This window comes from Ornithorhynchus anatinus, chromosome 10 (assembly GCF_004115215.2).
Source record: "Ornithorhynchus anatinus isolate Pmale09 chromosome 10, mOrnAna1.pri.v4, whole genome shotgun sequence".
Lineage (NCBI taxonomy): Eukaryota > Metazoa > Chordata > Mammalia > Monotremata > Ornithorhynchidae > Ornithorhynchus > Ornithorhynchus anatinus.
In genome coordinates this window covers 50,667,910-50,690,804 of record NC_041737.1, presented here as the reverse complement: position 1 = coordinate 50,690,804, position 22,895 = coordinate 50,667,910, and the positions used below count along the sequence as shown (strand labels likewise).

Sequence of the window (22,895 nt, the reverse complement as noted above, 5' to 3'; positions counted from 1 at the left end):
CTGTGGTTCAGGTGTTAACAGCGACTGAAGAAAAAACCCCACTCACAGGGATGGGGAGACGTGTGACTAAAGCCGACACTTCGTAAATTGGTCGTAAGGACCTTTAAACCTTGAAAATCCCCGATCCTCTGGGGCCTGTACAGTGTGAGAATGTTGGAGTTTTAGCTAGATAGGCACAGATTTGGACCCGCTGTAGAGTGTCTCGCTGGGTCCTCCGGGAGTCTTTTTTGTTATCAGCGAATGAGAGCCGGGTCCGGTAACGGCAGTCCAAGATCAAAGATCCCGGGACCGAAAAGTCAGGACTATCCTGGGGAGTCCCGAGGTGGGCGGGGGGAGGGGGGAGGCGGGGACGGGGAGGGCAGAGCAAACGACGGGATTACGGTGAAGTCCTTGCAGAAGCTTGTCATCTGAATTTAAGCGACCGGTGGGCCATATTTGGTGAGCGTTTACTGTATCTAGCAGACTGTACTGAGCGCCCGGGGGAGTTCAATACGACATTCATTCAGTTATATTGATTGAGTGCTTACTCTGTGCAAAGCACTGTACTAAGTGCTTGGAAGGGTACACGATAACAGTAGACAAAGGCATTCCCTGCCGACGTGGACCTTACAGAGTTGGTACGCACATTCCCAGCCCACAACGAGCTTACAGTCTAGAAACGATTTTAGCTCTTTCTTTTTGTTGGCTGTGTGTATATTATATCTCCGTTTATAGAAGAAAATTATTTGAGCGATTTTTGTAATTGGAAAGCTGTGATGATAACACCTGAACCTGCCCAGTTTCCCCAGAAAGACTAAAGTCTATTTCTGTTCCTCTCTGGTATCTTATAAAATTAAAGCAAATGGGCACTCTTCTTTCGCATGGTCACTTTTGCAAATATTAACTCGTAGAAATCCTCCCAGCTCTGCTGATGGGAAAGAAGTTTGCCAACATGTCAGTTTGTTCTTTTTTTTTTTTCTCTTTTACTGTATTTGTTAAGCACTTACTATGTCCCAAGTGCTGGGTTAGATCCGAGGTAATCGATTTGTCACCGTCCCTGTCCCACATAGGGCTCACAGTCTCCCCATTTTACCGTTGAGGTAACTGGGCCACAGAGAAGTGAATTGACTTGCCCAAGGTTGCACAGCAGACAAGAGGCAGAGCCCGGAATTAGAACGCGGGTCCTTCTGACTCTCAGGCCCGTACTCTATCCACTGGGCCACTCTGCTTCTCCGTGTGGCCAGTTCCGCAGGTGGGAGAAATGGAGACCCAAACTTAAGAGTGCATTGCCTGAGAAGGGATGTGATAAGTCGAGAGACGTGAAGTGAGCAGGAAAATCGGAAGCTCCAAGTTCCTAGGCTGTTGCTGCCGTGCTTCCTCGTTCTGGAGAGGTAGAAGCATATTTCTCCAGTCAGCCTGCAGTCTTCAGATTTGACCTCCCTTGGGCAGGCCTTTAAATTTGCTCATGCAGCCGAAAATATTAATTTTTTAAAAAAAACCAATCAGGAACTCAGTTTTATCATTTCTTACTAACAGATAAATTTGCTGGAAGTTGGTTTTTTTTAATTCCCCGTGTTTGGGGCACTGATCTAGAATGCTGTATCGCCTTCTCTCTGAATATTGCTCTCCCTTTAGAAAGTGGATTAGGTTCATCTGGTTGCCAGGTGTACGTTCCGTGATTACTGCGACTCAACCGAGATCATTACTAACTTCTTAAAAATCCTGGGGCAGATTGATATGGGAGGCTGCCATTTTGGTGGATTTTCCCACCTGCCATGCTTTCATCCTCCTCTCTGGTTTTGGAACAGGTAGGGTTGGTCTGAAAGGCATGGGGTTCGCCCATTCATTCATTCAGTCGCATTTATTGAGCGCTTACTAGGTGCAGAGCACTGTACTAAGCGCTTGGAATGTACAAATGGGCAACAGATAGAGACAGTCCCTGCCCTTTGACGGGCTTACGGTCTAATCGGGGTGACGGACAGACAAGAGCAATAGCCCATATGAAGCACATGGCTTTCAGCATTCCTGCTAGACCGTCTGGATTTCAAGAGGATTCTGGGCAAACACTGCTCTACCAAGAGTTTCACATTTCCAGGAGAAGGGGTACCTGCGTCTTCTAGTCCACAGTGGACACACCAGCTCAATTTCAGGAACACCCCAGGGTGTTCAGATTCGTCAACTCAGTGCCAGAGTCGTGGGGTGGATGGCCAGAGACCAAGCGTGCTCCCTGATCCCGGCAAATCCCTCCTCCCGTCGCCTCCCGGCACTTATTTCAACGTCGTCGGTATTCATTGAGCACTTACTATGTGCAGAACACCGTACCGAGCCCCTGGGAAAATTCAGCACAACAAAGTAGGCAGACACGTTCCCTGCCCACGAGGAGCTTATAGTCTAGAGGGAGAGACAGACATGTATATAAGTAATTTCTAATATATTAGATACAGATAAGTGCTGCGGGGCCCCTAAGGGACTCCCAAGATATTTTGGGGACCACCAGGATGTGCCACTTAGGAATCTCATAACGCGCAGCCTCGAGAATGGATTTAGATGCTTGTGCTTTATCTCAGCTGCTGGAAGGAGGAGGGAGCCTCTCCCAGTTTGCGCCTTTTCACCACTTGATGGTGATGATGGTATTTGTTAAGTGCTTACTGTGTGTCGGACGTTGTTCTAGGTGCTGGGGTAAGTACAAGCTAATCAGATTGGACACAGTCTCAATCCCCATTTTGCAGATGAGGTAACTAAGGCCTAGAGAAGTGAAGTGATTTGCCCAGGGTCACACAGCAGACAAGTGGCAGAGCTAGGATTAGAACCCAGGTCCTTCTGACTCCCAGGCTTGTGCTCTATCCATTATTACCCTATTTATTTTGTTAATGAGGTGTACAGCCCCTTGATTCTATTTACCGTGATTAAGTTGTCTTGTTTTTGTCCGTCTGTCTCCTCCGATTAGGACAGGGATTGTCTCTATCTGTTGCCGAATTGTCCATTCCAAGCGCTTAGTACAGGGCTCTGCACATAGTAAGCGCTCAATAAATACTATTGAATGAATGAATGAATTAGGCCATTCGACATCATGTCTCCGGCGGCCTTTCCGCCTTGAATTTTCTATCCTTTTTTCCCTCATTTTCCCGTATCAAAGATTGTGCCTTGGCGTTCAGAGGTGATGCCGAGCTTGCCCCGCCGATCGCTAGTCACAGATACGTAAGAGCGGTTCATTTCCGATATGCGCGTAGGTTTACTTGGACCTTTCCCTAAATACCAAGGCAAAATTGGGTTCAGCTTTCTCACAGACAGAATGATTTCGAAGATTAACTTGCTTAAGAATCCGTTCCCCTCCGCCCCCCTCCCCAGAGGCAGTTGGAAATACAGAGGTAGCCAGGTAACCGAGGAATTGATTATACCCTTCATAAAAACTCTCAATTGCTGAAATACGGATCGCTCCAGCGCGTTCCCGGGTTTGAATTGTCGGATGAATTGTAAGAAGGCAGCGTCTGACGAGTAGCAAATGGCTGGGCGTGGGCTACTCTGCTCCTAGGGGGTTGCATTCCCATGGATTATTCATGAATTCATTAAAAGTACTTGGGGAAAAAGAAGCGGCCTAGAATAGATGCCACTTCTAATGGAGATCAGGCAGCCAGATCATTATCGTAGAAGAAAAGGCAAAGTAATGAGCAGGAATTTAGAAACTCAGTATGAGCGCCCGCTAATGAAAGGAAAACATGATTTCCACCAAAACAGACTGGAATAAGATTGCCTCAGGGCAGAGATCTGACTGCTTGGGGCTGACAGTCATTTGTATTGCCAAGCACTCCAGCCAAAGAACTTGAAATACCAAAAGTTGGGGGGAAACGCATCGTAAACGCGCACAACGGATCGGGTAGGGTGCGCCACATATAGGAAACCCGGGGCGCTTTCCTTTCCCTTTTTTTTTTTTTTCATACGGTATTTAAGCGCTTACTACGTGCCAGCCACCGAACGAGGAACCGGGGTAGATTCGACCTAATCGGGTTGGAAAACCGCCCTGGTCCCACGTGGGGCTCACGGTCTTAATCCCCATTTTACCAGATGAGGGGACTGACTTGCCCAAGGTCGTACAGCAGACAAGTAAACGGAGCGTCTTTCTCCGCCCCCCCCCCCCCGCCAAACTGCCCGCCCAATTCTCCGGTTAGATTAAGCGGCTATGAGCTGCCTCGGAAGCGTTAAATGGTACTGGGACGGTGTGATCGAGAGCAGTTACGGCTTTTAAATATTACTTTCCCATTCATAAATACCTATTGAGAACTGTCCCCGAGAGATTGGCCTACATAGAGAATAAGAACGATGCCCGACACCATAAATAGAGATTTCTCACTTACTCCCAAACCTAAATAAATATCAGAGACGTATGTTCAGGTATATTTATTTCAGAAGCTTATATAAACCTGTTAATTGCGTCACTAACTCAACCGCCACAAATGGTGAAGAAGCAGTGTGGCCTAGGGGAAAGAGCGTGGGCCTGAGTCAGAAGGACTGGGTTCTAATCCCGACTCTGCCGCCCGATTGCCGTGTGACCTTGAGTAAGTCATTTGAACTTCTCTGTGCCCGTTTCTTCAACTGTAAAATGAGGGTTCATTACCTGTTCTCCTTCCTACTTGGATTGTGAGCCCCAGGCGGGATAGGGACTGTGTCCGACCTAACTGACCTATACTTACCTCAGCACTTAAAACGGTGTTTTGACACATAGTAAGTGTTTAACAAATATCCTTTTTATAAAGTGGTCCAAAAGAATAGATGTGGGCTCTTTAAAAAATATGCCGGTGCCTCTCCCTGTTTTTCGGTTGGGACGCGGGGAGGTTAATAATAACAATAACAATGTTGGTATTTGTTAAGCGCTTACTATGTGCAGAGCACCGTTCTAAGCGCTGGGGTAGACACAGGGGAATCAGGTTGTCCCACGTGGGGCTCACAGTCTTCATCCCCATTTTACAGATGAGGTAACTGAGGCCCAGAGAAGTGAAGTGACTTGCCCACGGTCACCCAGCTGACAAGTGGCAGAGCCGGGATTCAAACCCAAGACCTCTGACTCCAAAGCCCATGCTCTTTCCGCCGAGCCACGCTGGTGGTATTTCTTTAGTCCCCGGATAGTATATCTATAGGAATGCAGGGGGATTATTTTTGTTTTTATTATAATTTAACGGTGTTTAAGTGCTTGCGATGTACCAGGCACCGTACTAAACACTGGGTTAGCTACAGGATAATCAGGTTGTACCCAGTCCCTGTCCCACATGGGGCTCTTAGTCTTAATCCAGAGGAGGTAACTGAGGCACCGTGAAGTGATTTGCCCAAGGTGACACAGCAGACGGGTGGTGGAAGCGGGGTAAGAACCCAGGTCCTCTGACTCCCGGGCCTGTTCCCTTTACATCAGGCCACGCTGCTTCCGTTTTCTGCATCTTGATACTCTAAAATCCTCAAGATTGCGTAGGCTATGTTTTCCCTTCAAATTTCGGTATTCGGCACGTTCCACAAAATCAAGGAAATTGAGTTAATTTTTCCTTTAACTCTTTTTAGCCATTGTAGATTATGTCTCCACTGTGCAGTTCTATCAAGCACGCTTTTAATTCTGCAGTCGCTTTCAGGCCGGGCAATAACGGTTATGGGTTTATTTAACGCGTTAGATTTGCCAAGTGCCTTACGTTCCCTTTTATTAGTCATCCATCCTTCTCAGACCCGCTAGTTTTGCGGTGCTGATTTTTAAAGACCAACCTAACACTTCCCTCTGGCGTCCTGCCAGATTCCAAACACCCCCGCCGATAAAAACGTCCATTTATTTTTATTCTAGCCTGGGCCGTTTGAATCCCGGGATCTGATCCGACTCACCGAACAGATCCGGCTAATCCCCGTCCACCCGTGTCGGTGGAAGCCAAAAACGTAGATGAGATGGTGAATTGAGGACAGACACCCCTCCCTCTCCCTCCTCCCCCCACCCTGAATTCTCTAGCATTCTGAGTAATGTAGCAGAATGACTGTGATTGCGTTTATTTGGTTTATTTTGAGATTTATGCCTCCGGAAGGGTGGCGACTAAACCCAACCCGGGTCTTGTAGATTGTAAACTCAGTACGGGCAGGGAACGCTCTGCGCGTTGTCTGCTAATTGTCCTTGCTCTCCCAAGCACTTAATGCACCCAGTAAGTGCTTCATAAATGCCATTGATTGGTGGATGAAGGAGGGGGAATTACTTCAATGATAATAATAATCATTGTGGCCTTTGTTAAGCGCTTACTGTGCCCCAGGCAACCGTACTAACCCCTGGGGTGGATACCAGCAAATCAGGTTGGACACCTGGACACCGTCCCTGTCCCGGCTCACGGCCTTCATCTCCATTTTATAGATGAGGTAACTGAGGCCCAGAGAAGTGAAACGCCGTGTCCGAGGTCAGGCAGCGGGAAAACGGCGGAGAACCCAGGTCCTTCTGCGTCCCGGGCCCGTGCTCTCTCCACTAGACCACGCTGCTTCTCCGCGTGCAGTAGATGAGGGAGCTAAAGTGGCACGCCGTGGCGATTGCTAAGGGTCAGGCTGGGACTTGGCCCCGCAGAGGTGGAGCTGTCTGCCCTCCAGCGAGGGGACGGTGCCGCCGTCCTACCCCAGGAGACGGGCTACGGGCGGCGGACTCGGCGGGGCGTCCGTCTGCCCGCCTGCCGGTGATGTCGGCTGGAGCCCGGCCAGTCCCGGGGAAGAAGAGACGCAAGGAATTTTTCTCGCGCTGCCGCTCGACTCCCAGGTGAAGGGGCTCGCTTTGGCCGGGATATCCAGCCGGAGGACAGCCGTGTTGAACGGCTGGCCCCAAGGAGACGGAACTGAAGGGATGTTGCTAAATTGGAGGATAACCCAGGTTAGGGTACCCGCGTCCCCGGCTCACTCTCTTCCACCCCATCTCCCTCCACCCACTCGAACCCGATTTCCCTACCCCGCTCAACGGAGATTTTCCCGTGTTCGGCTCCCTCCCCCCGTTCCTTCGCTTCCATTACCTCCGCTCCGCCGGGCATCCCCTCAATTTCGACGGGTCGCGCCTAGTTATGAAATAAAATGAATGTTTCTGCGTCTCTTTCAGCGGAAGCAATTAAGTACAGTCAGGCCCCGCCGATTATAGGTTTGTGGTAATCCAGCTTCCCCCATAACGAGTGGCAATTTGAGTTTCGTGGCAGCAGTCTACGTGCTCTCTTAAACCATTCCCTAATTGGCTGGTTCCAGATCTTTGACCCGTTACGTTGTCCTTTTATTCTGGCTTTGCATTTAAGGAAAGTGAACCGGGGGCACCCGGATGAGGTAGCTATACTAGATTTGTCCTTCGTACTTTCGAGAGACCTCTCGTACGTGTCGTTATCTTTAAAACGGACCCGCGGACGACGACGGTCCCTCCCGAACCAAATCATTCGCCCGCCGGGTGTACCGACATTGACCCCGATTCCTCCCGGGTCCGTTTTCTGGGAGGAGAGAGATGTGCTAACAAGAGGTACCGTTCCACTGCTCTCACTTTTGCTTGTGGATAAAAATTCCAACACCTAGACTTCAAACTAAGTGTCGGGAAAAGCGTTCAGCCCGAAATTGGATTTTGCAAGGTAATAAAGTAGCATTTATTGGGGGGGAGTGATAATTATAGGTAAAAAAATATGCTACTGCTCTTTGTGGGCAGGGAATGTGTATGTTCTGAGGTTATTATTATACTCTCCCAAGTGCTAGTACCGTGCTGTGCACGCGGTAAGCGCTCAATAAGTACGCTTGACTGACTGATCTGTTGAGAGCTCAAGAAGTCTCCAGGACGAGAGGTCCTTTTATTTTTCCCGGCCCCGTATTTAGAATTGCACACTACCTTAATGAAACTTCTGCCATCTGAAAGAGAAGCAGCGTGGTCTAGTGAAGGACCTGGGTTCTAATCCCAGCTCCGTCTCGTTTTTCTTCTGTGGGACCTTGGGCAAGTCACCTCACTGGTCTGCGCCTCAGTTGTCTCATCTGTAAAATGGAGATGAAGACTGAACCCCAGGTAGGATGTGCACTGGGTCCATCCTGATCAGCTCGTCTCTACCCCAGCGCAGTGCCTGGCACCTAGCAAGTGTTTAACAAATACCGTTAAAAAAAAATAGATGTTAGGGACAAAAGGCGCGGCGGCGTCAAAGAGTAGTCGGGATTTTGAACTGGAGGGCAGGTAGGCTGGGGTCTGAGAGGGAAGTTAAGTTGGAAGACAGAAAGAGAGAGGAGGAATTCTGTCGCAGTGTGGTGTGTTGGAGGTGGGGGTAGGACAGCTAGGCCTAAAACATCCTCCCTCCTCATATCTGACAGAGAACGACTCTCCATATCTGTAATTTATTTATTTGGAGTGATGTCGGTCACCCCCTCTAGACCGTAAGCTCGTTGTCGGCAGGGAACGTGTCCGTTACATTGTACTCTCCCTCCTCGCTTCGTACAGTGCTCTTGCACACAGTCAGCGCTCAATAAATACGACTGACCGACCGATGACCGATTGGCAATCATTTTAAATAATAATAATAGTTATGGTGTTTGTTAAGACCTACTATATGCCGAGCACTGTTCTAAGCACTGGGGTAGATACAGGGTAATCAGGTTGTCCCACGTGGGGCTCATAGTCTTAATCCCCATTTTCCAGATGAGGAAAGACGCCTATGCCGTGGAGAAAGAGGCTCTCGGAAACTCTCCGGTTGGCAGTCCTTCCCGACATCTCTCGCCCCTCGTTTTGTCTTGATCACTTGTCACCCAAGGACGTTTCCGAGTACTCGGAGGGAGGCCCGGAAATTCGGTGCTTTTATAGCCCTCCCGGGAACCGAAAACGGCAACATAGCCACCCATCGCAGCTTGTGCCGGGCAGTATTTTTAGCACCTCATAAGTAGTTTTTAAATCTAGGTTTCCCCCATTAAGTTAATTCTGCTTCAACTTGTGGGGGCCCGGTAACCGAGGCCGGCTCACAGTTGGACCAGGCTTTTTTCGAGTTTTGTTCCCCAGATGGAGGTTTGGATGTTTCCTGGACTACCTAACCTTGCAGAGAGTAGGAGAGAGAACCCCGCCGAAGGCAGGATTCGATGTATGCGGTGTAGAGAACGTATTGCGTTGGGGGGGGGGGGAGATACAGAGTTTGCCCCTTAAGGAACCAGACTGCTCTACGGTCTTGAGGGGAGAGTGCAAGATAAATTGGCCAGAAAGCTGCAAAATCACACCTGTTAAATTTTGTTAATGTTCTTTTCGGGACTGGGAAAAACGGGGAAAGCTGGATGCATAATATGCAGAGAGGCTCTGAAATGAAATGACTAAAAGGACAAATTTAAACACATTTCGGGCTTAAATTATCATTTATTTTTAATACCGTACCTGAGGCATGTGCGTACTAACAGGAGATTAAATTACTGCTTTGAGGAGGAGCAGGTGTCAAATCAAGCTTCAAATTAAATCATTTCAACCTGTTCCACAGACCTCCTGTATTGGCAATATATACAATTAAGCCGCCTCTAAAAAAAAGACGAAGGGCTGTCGAGCGGTTGGCAACAGCAAGATTTCAGCCTACTATGTGGTAGAAATAATGATAACAGTAATAATAAATACAATTGAACAAATGAATACTTTAAGTCCCCATTGCTGAGAAAGCAGCGACGGGTGTTTTCCCGGTATAATTTTGCGATCTGCCCTCGGCCGTGAGACCCGGGATAAGAGCGAAGGCCTCAGATGGACCGTCTTTAAAAGGCCTTGTGGGAATTCAGGGTTCGGTCCTGCTTCATGCTCCAAAGGAATGCTTGTGCCCAAACCCGGAAAGCCATCCTAATAATAATAATTACAGGGAGAGACAGTACATCAGAGATGGCAAAGTACCCTGCCCACAACGGGCTTACAGTCTAGAGGGGGAGACCGACTAGACTATCGATAAATAATCTGTACTATGTAATTTGTAAATGGGCACGTAAGTACTTCCTCTCCCTTCTTCCTTACCCCTCCCTTCTTACGTACTCCTCCAGAAACACCACCTGTCGAAAAATCCTGGCCTCCCTCCGGCCTGGAGTGAGTGTAAATTAAGATTAAAGGTTTCAAACGCTAGTTATCACTCAGCCCCGCTTTCAAACAAACGAGAAATTGCACTGTATAAATTTGGCAACTTTCTCGGTAAACTTATTTGTTGAATTACCAGGTAGACACATCCTTGTTGCGGTCCGGCTGCCCTTCTCCCTCGGGGGCCTTTAATCGATCTCCTATCAAAGAACCACACTGTAGACTCTTCCAGGAAAGCCCGAGATTTAAAAAGATCTGAACCATTTAAGGTGTTTTGCAGGTAATTAGGCTACAGCTTTGATTCCCCCCCCCCCCCCCCCCCTTCTCCGTAGCCCAGATAAGAGTCTGTCGCGTCCGGTGCTGATGTTGGAAATGGTTTCGGCTCTTAACTTTCTCAGAAATTTTCAAGTTCCCCGAAACTAGTGGCCTGGTTAAAGAAACTTGTTAGGCCATTTTCAGGAAATGTGTGATCTAGGAGCGGGTACAACTATCTATAAAAGCAAATGGCCCAGGGCTGACAGTCTGAGGGCCGTTTTCTTCGCATTTTAGCAATGGAGAGCCAGTTTGCTTAGCATTCTAGTTGGTACCTAAAATGCATTTGGGTAAGATGGGAAGTTAAATATTCTTGTCATAAACTGCGTGGCATTTTTATTCACCCCAGCTGGTTTCCTAAACCATTCACATTCATTATCAGGTACCGGTTGAGCTCGCCTGCTATATTTCTCCTTTATTTTCTACCGTTAAAGTTTCAGCTCGTTTGCCGCAACCTAGCCGCTCTAAAAAAACGGAATGGGGCCCGGCCTGTAGTGATGTATTCCTTCGTTACCCTGAGCGTGTCTTGAAAATGCAAGATGCTGGACGTGCCGGTGACTGGCCTTCTCCTCGGTGTTGCTGGAATATTCCTAGGGCTGGGTTGCCGTGATTTTTTATTTATTTTATTTTTTGGTGGGGGGGTGGGAGGGCACTGGTAGGGAAGCCTGGTGGCTTAGTAGATAGAGCACGGGCCTGGGAGTCAGAAGAATCTGGGTGCCTATTCCGGCTTGACCGCTTGTCTGCCTTGTGACCTTGGGCGAGTCGTTTCACTTCTCAGTTCTGTATCTGTAAACATGTGGATTAAGACTGTGAACCCTATGTAGGACAGGGACTGTAACCAAACCTGTTAGCTTGTATCTACCCCGGCACTTAGAACACTGCCTGGCACATAGTAAGTGCTTACCAAATACACAATTATTATTATTATTATTATTATTGTTCGCATGCAATCTCAGACCCCCCCCCCCCCCCGACTCCTCTAGCGGCTCACACGTTCTTTGAATCGCGGAGGTGAAGCAATGAGAAAATAGCCCATTTAAACCCTCGGCCTCAGAAGTAATTTTATTTCAGTACCGAAACACCAACTAGACCCTCTCCAAATAGCCAGGAGTCCCGGTTGAGACGTGTATCAGCGGCACCTCAGAGGCTAGAACGGTGGACCTTGAAATGAAAAAGGCCACCGTGGATATGGGGAATGCTTTGGCCCAGAGTTTGAGAGTCGTAGGCCGGCTCCCGATATTTACGCTTCAGCTTAAGGCGTGGGCTCACTGCCTCACTCTCCGGCGATAGGCCCTTCTCTAATTGCTCTCTTCCTCCTTTATGCTACGTACCCTTGGGCAAGTCAATTAACTTCTCCATGCCTCAGTCCCCTCATCTGCAAAACGGGGCTTCAGTGCCTGGTTGCTTTTTGCTTTGAGCGTGGGTTTTATGGTGTTCGTTAAGCATTTGCTATGTGCCAGGCACTGTACTAAGCGCTGGGGTAGATACAAGCTGATCAGGTTGGACGCAGCCCGTGACCCACATGGGGCTTGCAGTCTTAATCCCCATTTTAATAATAATAATGTTGGCATTTGTTTAGCGCTTACTATGTGCAGAGCGCTGTTCTGAGCGCTGCGGTAGATACAGGGTAATCAGGTTGTCCCACGTGAGGCTCCCAGTTAGTCCCCATTTTACAGATGAGGTAACTGAGGCACCGAGAAGTGAAGTGACTTGCCCACAGTCACGCAACTGACAAGGGGCAGAGCCGGGATTCGTTTTACAGATGACGTGACTGAGGCCCAGAGAAGTGAAGCAACTGGCCCAAAGTCACACAGCTGACAAGTGGCGGAGCTGAGATCAGAACCCAGGCCCTTCAGACTCAAGCCCATGCTCTATCCACAAGGCCACACTGCCTGTTCATAATAATAATAATAGTTCTGTTCTCCCTCCTGTATAGACTTTGAGCCCCAGGTGGGGCCTGATTATTTTGTATCTACCCCCAGCACTCTAGTACAGTGCTTGAGATATAGCAGGCACTTAACAAATACCACAGTGATGATCACAATTAGTGTTGTTATAAGTGAATCCCCTTCTTTTCTCCTGGCTCTGAATCATCAGATACAAGAGAAGAGCAGAAATAAAGGGGAAAGGGCTTTGAGTCAGAACTCCCTCTAAAATGTGGGCAGGGAATGTGTCTGTTTAGTGTTGTATTGGACTCTCCCCAGGTTCAGGGCCGTGCACCCAGTAAGCACACAATAAATACGGTGGAATAAACGGATGAACCCCTGCCCCTATTACGCCGAGTGCTAGCTCTCATCGATGGCTGCGGCTTGGACCGCCAGACTCCCAGGTGGACAGTGACTTCCTCCCTCTTAGCCCATAGTTTCTCAATCAGTCGTATTTTCTGAGCACTTACTATGTATTAAGCATTGGAGGAGGTGTAAGATAATCAGGTTGGACACAGTCCGTGTCCCACATGGGGCTCACAGTCTTAACCGCAGTTTTGCAGATATGGTGACTGAGGCACAGAGAAGTTAATAATAATAATGTTGGTATCTGTCAAGCGCTTACTATGGGCAGAGCACTGTTCTGAGCGCTGGCGGAGGTACAGGGTCATCAGGTTGTCCCACGTGAGGCTCACAGTTAATCCCCATTTTACAGATGAGGTAACTGAGGCACAGTGAAGTGACCTGCCCACAGTCCCACAGCTGACAAGTGGCAGAGCCGGGATTCGAACTCATGACTTCTGCCTCCCAAGCCCGGGCTCTTTCCACTGAGCCACGCTGCTCCCCTCAAGGTCGTAATAGACAAGTGGCAGAGCCAGGATTAGCACTCAGATCCTTCTGACTCCAGGGCCGTGATCTATGTACCTGGCCGCGCTATTAGCTTAGTGGTTTCGTCTCTTCCATTTCAGAAATCATTCTTAGGCATAATTTTACAGATTTGCCATGGCTTAGTTGACGGGGTTGTTGAAGGACTGTAGACCGCAAGTTCGCCATGGGCCGAGAACGCCTTTACCAACTCTCTACTCTCCCGAGTGCTTCGTACAGCGCTCCGCACAGAGTAAACGCTCAGTGAATGCCATTGATAATGGGACCTTTCATCTGCCCCAGTTATTGGGGCCGAAGCCGCACCTCCCTCTTCCTCTCCGCAGGAACTGCCGTCCTTCTGGCCCCCGAATCGTAAAAGTTGTTTCTCTGTGTTTTTCAGGGAGCGGATAAGGCCGTGAAAGGCCCCGATGGATTAACTGCCTTGGAAGCCACTGACAACCAGGCAATCAAGACTCTTCTTCAGTGATGGACGGACGGACTGATACCTATTCGAATGCCTCTCCTGTGGCCTCACACTGCTGCCTGTCTGTCTGTCTGTCTCACTCTATCTGCCAGCTTCTTCAGCTAGATACTTTAAAGGGGGATAGGGGAGAGAGAGGGGAGAAAAAGAAAACAAAAACGATAATTCAGACGATCAGAAAAGCTCCAACTCGGGGAGGGGGGGGACGATCCATTGATTCGACCCCATCTGGGGACCCGATACGGGGGCCGCCCCTCCCCTCCATCTGTAGTCAGATTCAACTCGTGCCCACGCGAGGGCAAGAAACAAACTCTCTTTTTTATCCAATTGACGCGTGAAGCTCCCTAGACTTGGTCAGGGGCGGGAAGCGCCGATTCGACGAAGGCTTCCCGAGGCAGCCCTGACCCTAGGGAGTGGTATTGGCTGCTAGAATGTAAAATTAAGGTGCTGAGACATACAATTATACAATTAGCTCTAGCCCTCTGCCTTAAGGATGCACTGAAAGGAGGATTTCTGGGTCTAAAGAAGCCTAGGGAGCGGCCTTCTCACCGTCCGGTCGGTGACCGAACCTTTCCTCCACGGCTTTGACTCACCCCGGGGGAGAGCTCAAACCAGGTGGCCGGGTAGGCACCCTTTCTCCCCTCCCCCTCCCCCCCAAAATCCGTTGGTTGAACTTTCAATTTCCTCTCCCCTTCCACTCGGGTTTCACGGGTCCTAGACTAGATCGGGCCGAGTCTCTAGGTTGGAGGGGTGGAGGAGAAATAGCATTCCGGTGTTTCTCTCGATGGTAGCACTTGGAATTTCCAAAGAAGAAAATTATCCCGGGTTGGAGGGGGAAAGCCCAGGGGAGGTGTATCTGGCTGCCCACAATGAGCAAGGAAGGGCAAGGGGACAGAGAAGGACTGACCGTTTCAGCCCGCTCCAACACAAAAATCAAGTTCTCAAATCCTCCTCAAATCACCTGGGAAATGCTTCCAAGCCCTGCTGGCAGGGAAGGGGAACTTAAAAAGTAGAATCCTGACTGGAAATGGGCCCCGGCATCAAAGGTAAGAGAAATGGGCTCAAGTAGAAAATGAGGATTTTCCTCTTCCGATTCTATAGTGGTTGCCTAAATGGCATTTTTTAATTGGCTTCGGTTTTGTTTAGAGCGCGCAGGAGCCTTTTCTCGTATCCTCCTCTCCGCGCTCTCTAAGGGTTTCAATTTTTTTGTCTCTTGTCTTTTTTAAAGTCTCGAATCAGACTACTTATTTGCACTAGCACCCGATCTGGACAAAATTCTAACACCCCTCTGCCCCCATTGTCGAAATCAGTGAGCTTCTCCCCCTAATTTCTGCCAGATACGAGCTCAACCTCCTGAAAATAGCGGATCCGTAATTCTCGTCCGTGAAATCGCCCGGGCTGGTCGGGGAGACACTTTCAAATGTACCCTGTAACCCTGAGGATCCAAGAACAAAGCCACACTGTGGTGTTCACTCATCCTTCCAAAATTTCCGTACAAGACGCAGTCCGGTTTCCTGAGCGGGGAGGGCTAATCCAAACCCAGATCTCTTATTTCAGTGTCTCCTGTGCTTGAAGCGGAGACCCAGAAGGAGGGCAGGCTCTAGAGAGCGAGCTTTCGGGTTTGTCACTTAAATCAACCTCCTGAGGAAGAGTTAGGGTTTCCTGACCAAATCCCCCACGCTGTCGAACGGAACCTCGGCCACGAAAGCCGTCACCTTGGAGAGCGTGACTTGGCAGCAACATCGAGTGAAGACTTTTCTACGTAGCGCAGTGTCCTGCAGGAGAGTTGAATTCTTACCGGGAATACAATCGGCCTGGCCTCTAACAAATCACAAGGAGCAAATCCTGACAGGTTGGGATTGAGTTTGTATATGCGTTTTGTTTTTGGTTTTTTTCCCCCTTTCCCTCTCGTCCCCATCCGATCCTGGAATTTCTCCTACCCCGAGAAGCCAAACCCGAACTGTGGGGTGAAAAGGATTTGAGCGTATTTGGCTCCTTCTGCTGTCTTAATACAGCTCTTTTTTTTACTTCACCTCAGCCACCAGCGCCGGGACACATCGTGGGCTCTGATAAGGAGAGGGTCATTGTCGCAGGGGTCACCCCCATTCGGTTTAGAGCTGTAGTTTACCTCAGTTCAGCTAGGGCCGTGCGTATGGATTATTTCGGTTTTTCTCCCCTCTCCCCTTCCTCCCCCCCCCCCCCCGCCACCGCCCCTCCTGCTGGCATAAGACTAGTGTTCCGCTTCTTTTCGTGCTATTAAAAAGGCAATTCACGAGTGTAATTTTCTGGACTAGTGTATCTTGACATTTATTTTTCACTTGGACCCCTACCTTCTGGGGCTTCCAGTGAGGTTGGCTGCTGCGGCCTCCGCCCCTCCCTTCCTCCCCAGCGTCTTTTCCTCCCTCAGTCATCCTTTCAGGTTCAAGACCCTTTCGACCGACTGCAGAGGTTAGGCCGGTGTCCCCCCCAACGCAGTAGAGGTTCTCTCACCTCTCCCGCCCCTTCCTGCCTTCTCGTCAACCCCCGAGCCGATCGCTTGAGGAGAACAGGACTGAGACCCAGCCGACTGTAACGACCGAGACCCGTGTAGACTTCCTTTTTACTAACGCGGTTATTTATAACAAACCTCCGCGCCACTCCGGTGGAAGAGCTGAGACAACATTTAGCGTTGGTTTTGTTCCTTTCTGGTTAAGCTGAAAACTCGGCCGCTTCTTTGCACAACGGGCATCAAATGAAAGGTCAACTTCACATTTTTGCGCTCCGGTGAAGAAAAATTAAACAGCTCAAAAAAGAAAAAAAACCACCTGTGGTTTTTGCTGTGGTCTCTTGACTTCCTATCTGTTATTTCAAGGCGAGGCACGGGGGGCTCCGCGGGCTTCAGACCGGCGCCCCCGACGCGCAACAGATAGGAAGCCCGAACCGTCCAAAGGAAGACGAGATTTAGGCCGGAAGCGAACGTTCCCGGCCCCTGGAGCCGGCTCCCCCACGCGCGGCCTCTGGATCCACGCTGAGGCGGAGGAGCGTGCGGGCGGAAAGGGTAGGGGCTGAGGTCGGGCTGATTGGCCACCATCGTTCTCTCCTGTCGTGGCTAGCTCCGACTGCCGCCTTTTGAGTTCTCCACCTTCTGCTCCCCCGTCTCTCCCCCATCCCCCTCAGCCTAAGTTGCGTCGAAACTTAAATCGAGCTGCTCTCGTCTCCTCCCGTGCAGTAGTACGCGCATGATTCTGTCTGTAACCGAGGCCGGTGAGGGGCCTCAGCGTAAGCGGTTGCCGTGTCTTGCATGCAGAGTTTTAAAACGAAAACTGTCCGAAATCTATTTTGTACATGGAGAAATGAGCATCCTATCTTTCTAAGCGGTAAGGGAGGAAACTAGCGCTTTGTGCATTTTGATAGATTTGAGTTCGGTTTCTTGCTCCCCCTCTCCCCCACGACATGGTAATTCCTTTGAAACGGTTGGATTTCTCATACTACCCTAGTTCATGGACATCCCAATGCTAAATAATACTGTGTTCAAGTTTTGTGTTGCAAGAACAAATGGAATAAACTTGAATTGTGCTACAGCCGGGGGCATCCGTGGCATTCTTTCCACCCGCCCGCCCACAACCCCGCAGGCCCGGTCCCTTAGCTGAGAAAGGAGGAGTTATTTTGGAGTGGCCGTCTCCTTTTGGTTTTGTCGCCGGGAACGCTCGACTTAACCCACACGGTGACCTGCGGCATTAGCTCCCCCCAAACCACCCAACCGAACAAAGCCTTTAGGAGAAACTGCCTGGGTAGTTTAAGGACACTGGGTCAAGTGGCCTCGGCCCCTGAGGGGGCCCCGAATCCACCACTCTCCTACCCGATTCCACCCTTTTCTGCATAAAACGGACTTTTTCCTTAATGGTATCTCTTAAGCGCTTACTTTGTATGCTCAACACTGGGGCACATACTAGATGATCAGGTTGGACGCAGTCCCTGTCCCACGTGGGGACTTTGTCCCCCTTTTACAGATGAGGGAACGGAGACCCGGTGAAGTGAAGCGACCTGCCCAAGGACCCACAGCAGACGTGTTTTGAATTGAGATTAGAACCCGGGTCCTTCTGACTCCCGGGCCCGTGCTCTATCCACTAGACCTTGCTGCTTTTCTCACCGGGCAGAATGTGTCCGACGTCACTGGGCAAGTCGCGTAATTGCTCTGTGCCTCTGTTCCTTCATCTGTAAAATGAAAATACCTGTTCTCTCTCTCCCCCTTAGATTCTGAGCCCTACATAGGAGAAGGGACGGTGTCTGCCCCGGCACTTAGTACGCTAATGGGCACATCATAAGAGCTTAAATTCCACAATTATGATTTATTATTAATACCAATCCCTCTAGGACTGTAAACTGGTTACGGGCAGTGACCGCGTCTGCCACTTCCGTTGTACTCTTCCAAACGCTTAGTACACTGCCCAACCCAAGTGTGTGCTCAAGAACTGGAACAGTGCTTTGCCCGTAGTAAGCGCTTAATAAATCCCTTTATTATTAGATAGTGCCACTGATTGATTGATTTGGCATCTTAGCCCGCTGCAAAATAAATGCAAACCAACAGCTCACTCAGTCTCCCTATTACATTTTAGATCCGCTCTCTACCTGGTAATGAAAATATCCCATAATAATTAGGGCATTTGTTAAGTGCTCACTATCCAATAGTATTTATTGAGCGCTTTCTACTTGCAGAGCACTGTACTAAGCGCTTGGGATGTACAATTCGGCAACAGAGACAATCTCTGCCCAATGATGGACTCGAAGTCTGTGTACAGTAACCCAATTTGCTTGTATCCACCCCAGGGTTTAGTACAGTGTCTGGCACATAGCAAGCACTTAAATACCACAATTATTATTATTACTAAGCCTACAGTAGATTCAGAGTAAGCGGATCAGACCCAATCCCCGTCCCACATAGGGCTTGCAGTTTAAGGGGAAGGGGGAGCCGTTACTTAACCTGGCCACAGAAAATTAAGACTCGGCCAACGTCCTCCAAGTTCTGGGGCAGAATTAGAACCCGGGTCTCCGCCCCCGAGTCCCCGCGCTCTTTCCGTTAGGCCTCGGCTTACGGACTGCCATTTGTCAACTTCTGCCTCCGGCCTTTCAGGCTACTCTGAGTCAGTCTGGGCTTGTAGCTAAGCCCGTTTAAATTAATTTTGCAAATAAAGTTTCTTGACACTCAAAATGTTTTGTGGAATTCAAGGTATGAAATCATAATTACAACAGCCATGATATGCTTAGAGCACAGGGAGGATTTTGCTTAAAATTGTAATCTACGGTACTTAAGGCTTTACAGTCTCCTAGCGCGTATTCCGCCGTGTTGGTAAGATTTAACGTTCAATTCTCTAGATTGCTACCAAGATTTCGGTAATTGAATGTCTATATTATACATCTAATTATCCAGTTCCCCCAGCTTTCCACAACCGATTGTCAAAATTTAGTTAAAACTGCTAACAAATTCCTTTAGAAAACATTAATGGGGTAAAAAATACACACATATTATAGAATTGTCCTTCCATCAAGAGAAGCAGCGTGGCTCAGTGGAAAGAGCCCGGGCTTGGGAGTCGGAGGTCAGGGGTTCGAATCCCAGCTCTGCTACTTGGCAGCTGTGTGACTGTGGGCGAGTCACTTCACTTCTCTGTGCCTCAGTAACCTCATCTGGAAAATGGGGATTAAGACTTTGAGCCTCACATGGGACAACCTGACCTATCTACCCCAGCGCTTAGGACAGTGCTCTGCGCATAGTAGGCGCTTGACAAATCCCAACATTTTTATTATTAACAGAAGGTCAAATTGGAAGTACAATTCAGCAACAGAGAATCACTGCCCACAACAGGCTTACAGTCTGTAAACTCATTGTGTGCGGGGAATGCGTCTGTTTATTGTTGTACTCTCCCAAGCGCTTAGTAGTACAGTGCTCTGCCCACGGTAAGCGCTCGATAAATACCACTGAATGAACGACTGTCCGCCGATGCCACGCAGCATCCACTGCTTCTACCTGTCTTCCAACTCCACCATATTTCTCCGAATCCAAACGGGACTAAAACCCTCCGCCCGGCCCTGGACTCCCAGCCCCTCGCCCCTAAGACCTCTTCCCCGAGCCCCTTCCCATCCCCAGCCTCCGAAGTTCAGGTTTTACCACGGCGGTGTGGCCGATCCTCCCTTCCCCAGACACAAGGTGAAATCCTGGCGGGTGTCCGACGGCAAGCACCGGAATTCCTCCAGTTTGCCAGGCTCTTAACTTTCCAAAGCCCTTTTCGCATTAACCTCCTCGTTTTGTTCCCCCCATCAGCCATGTGAAGTAGGGAAATGTCAGTTGCCCCATTTTATTAAAGATGAGGAAAGTGAGGCATGCAATGGTTCGGCGACCTACTCCAGACCACCCGGCAGTGGCAGAACAGAACCCGAACTCAAGTCTGCAGGCTCTCAAGCCCCGCTCCCTCACCGGCTGCCTGTATGCTTCCATCACGCTCGAGCAGAGTGGATTCGTTTTCCCCCCCCTTTGTATTTTTGGGGGGAAACTGACCCCATCTAGGTGTCTTCGGGAACTTCTGCCCTTCTGATCATCATCATCGTCATCACCGTGAGGGTTTACGGCGCATCTTTTTTAAAAAATGGTATTTGGGAAGCACTTAGTATGGTCCAGGCACTGTTCTGTGCTCTGGGGTGAATACAAGGTAATGAGATGGGACCCAGTCACTGTCCCACATGGGGCTCACAGTCTTAACCTCCGTTTTCCAGATGAGGGAACTGAGGCCCAGAGAAGTCACTCGCCCGAGGTCACGCGGCAGACAAGTGGCGGAGCCGGGACTAGAACCCAGCTCCTTCCGCCTCCCAGGCCCAGGCTCTACTAGGCCACGCTGCTTCTCCTCCACCACTTGGCTTCTGGAAGCATCCGGAAAACATCCCAGGACGCCCCTCAAGCCTACCATCGTAGGGAAGCGGCGCGGCTCGGCGGAAAGAGCCCGGGCTTCGGAGTCAGGGGTCATGCGTTCGACTCCCGGCTCTGCCACTCGTCAGCCGTGTGGCCGTGGGCGAGTCACTTCTCTGTGCCTCGGTTACCTCATCTGTAAAACGGGGATTAACCGCGAGCCTCACGTGGGACGACCTGATGACCCTGGATCTGCCCCAGCGCTTAGAACACAGCGCTTAACAAATACCAACATTATTACCACCATCTTGTGGGAAAGGCCGGCGGGCGGACTGAACTTCGTCCCAGTCAGAAGCACTTTGAGGAGGCCTCGGACAGAAGGCAGGAGTTGAGCTTCCTCTGACGCCGACCCCTCCCTCCACCCACCACTTCCTTCCCCATTTCTTCGCACAGAGAGACGGGGCTTCTGACTTGCGGTGTGGCTCAGGCCTCAACGCCGCCAGCAGAGGAGGACGGGAAAATCACCAGGGGGACCGGACACTTCCGGGGGCTCGCCCGCCCTCCCCCCTCCACCTCACCACCCCCCCCGCCTCCCGGCTACGTTCGCCCGTGGGAAAAAAAGCAGGCGACGTCTCCCGCTTCCGACACACTCCCCGGCCCGCCTCACCCGCGCTGCCGCCAAACCACGCGGAGCGGCGGTGGCGGCCAGCGGATTCTCCCGAACAGATCAACCGTCCCGGGGAAGCAGCGAGAGAGGAAAGAGCGCCGGCCTGGGAATCGGAGGACCCGGGTTCCGATCCCGGCCCGCCGCGTGACCTCAGACAAGTCGTTTCCCTTCGGTTTCCTCAGCTGCGAAAGAGGGGATACCTGTTCCGCCTCCTACTTGGGCCGGGAGCCCCGGCGTGGGACCCGATGTTCCCGTATCTACCCCAGCGCTTAGTACAGAGCTGGGCGCGTGGGAAGCGTTTAACGAGTTGGTATTTGTTAAGCGCTTACTATGTGCAGAGCACTGTTCTAAGCGCTGGGGTAGATACAGGGTCATCAGGTCGTCCCACGTGAGGCTCACAGTTAATCGCCATTTGACAGATGAGATAACTGAGGCACAGAGAAGTGAAGTGACTCGCCCACAGTCCCACAGCTGACAGGTGGCAGAGCCGGGATTCGAACCCGTGACCTCTGACCCCCAAGCCCGGGCTCTTTCCATTGAGCCACGCTGCTTCTCTTATCGTTAGTAATGCGCGTTGGGGGTCTGCTACCGTACACGTTATCGTCCGTTAGAGCCAGGCCCCCAAACCACCAAAGCCGGGTAAAAATAATAATAATAATAATAATAATAATAATAATAATGTTGGTATTTAAGCGCTTACTATGTGCAGAGCACTGTTCTAAGCGCTGGGATAGATACAGGGACATCAGGTCGTCCCACGTGGGGCTCACGGTCTTAATCCCCATTTTACAGACGAGGGAACCGAAGCGCAGAGAAGTGAAGTGACTCGCCCACAGTCACCCAGCTGCCAAGTGGCAGAGCCGGGATTCGAACCCATGAACTCCGCCTCCCAAGCCCGGGCTCTTTCTACTGATCCACGCTGCTTCTCTACCACTTTCCGCTCAATCCGAATCGGGCCCTAGATTGGGTCAGAGGCATTCGGAGAAGCGGCGTGGCGAGAGAGTTAGGGCGCGGGCCCGGGAATCAGGAGGTCATGGGTTCTAATCTCATCTCCGCCACGTTTCTGTGAGACCTTGGGCAAGTCACTTGGCTCCTCCGTGCCTCAAGTATACCTCGTCTTTAAAACGGGGATCGAGACCGCGCGTCCCCACCGGGGACAGGGACCGTGTCCACCCCGGCGCTCAATACGGTGGCTGGTACACAGTAAGTGCTTAACGAATATCATCATCATCATGATCTGGACACCCGGTAAATTGCTCTTTGAGGGTAATGAGGGAAGACTGAGCGAGGGCCAGGATGAGGGTTGTAAGCAAAGAGTCCGTTAATGATAAATCGAACGGTAACGCGATGCCGACGGGATTCTGCTTGGGAGACTGCGGCGGGTAAATAATATCGGCTCTTAACGCGACCTCCCATCTGACGGAAGATGACTCCGTCGCGTAGCAAGCCAGCAGATTCCGTGTCCCTTCCCCTCCCTGACTCAGCCTCCTCTTCTTGGGCCGAGTGGCATCTTTAACACTCGCTGCCCTTTCGGGGAAGTTCATCGGAAGCGCATAACCCACCTGCCCGCAAGCAACGGTCTCCCGGGGGATAGAGACGGATATAGAATATCACCAGCACAATCCGGGCAGCGATAGTCACCTTCCCCGTGGCCAGGCTGGAAAGCCAGGGCCCTGGGTTCTCTGGACCACCGTGGGAGGGTTCATTTCTACGTCTCGTCCCTCACTGGTGGAGCAGGAAGAAGAGTAACTTCAAGAGACGCCATTCCAAGA

General features: G+C 50.4%; 1 protein-coding gene across 1 annotated transcript in view; it reads left to right on the top strand.

Annotated features, from left to right (window-relative positions):
- Positions 1 to 17,142, top strand: part of MTPN (myotrophin) — a 54,366-nt gene extending 37,224 nt beyond the window's left edge. Inside the window, exon 4 of the mRNA XM_029073016.2 lies at positions 13,502 to 17,142. Within this exon, the coding sequence (XP_028928849.1) occupies positions 13,502 to 13,588 (87 nt within the window). The 3' untranslated portion in view covers positions 13,589 to 17,142. The remainder of the gene's footprint in view (positions 1 to 13,501) is intronic.
- The last annotated feature ends 5,753 nt before the right edge of the window (positions 17,143 to 22,895 follow it).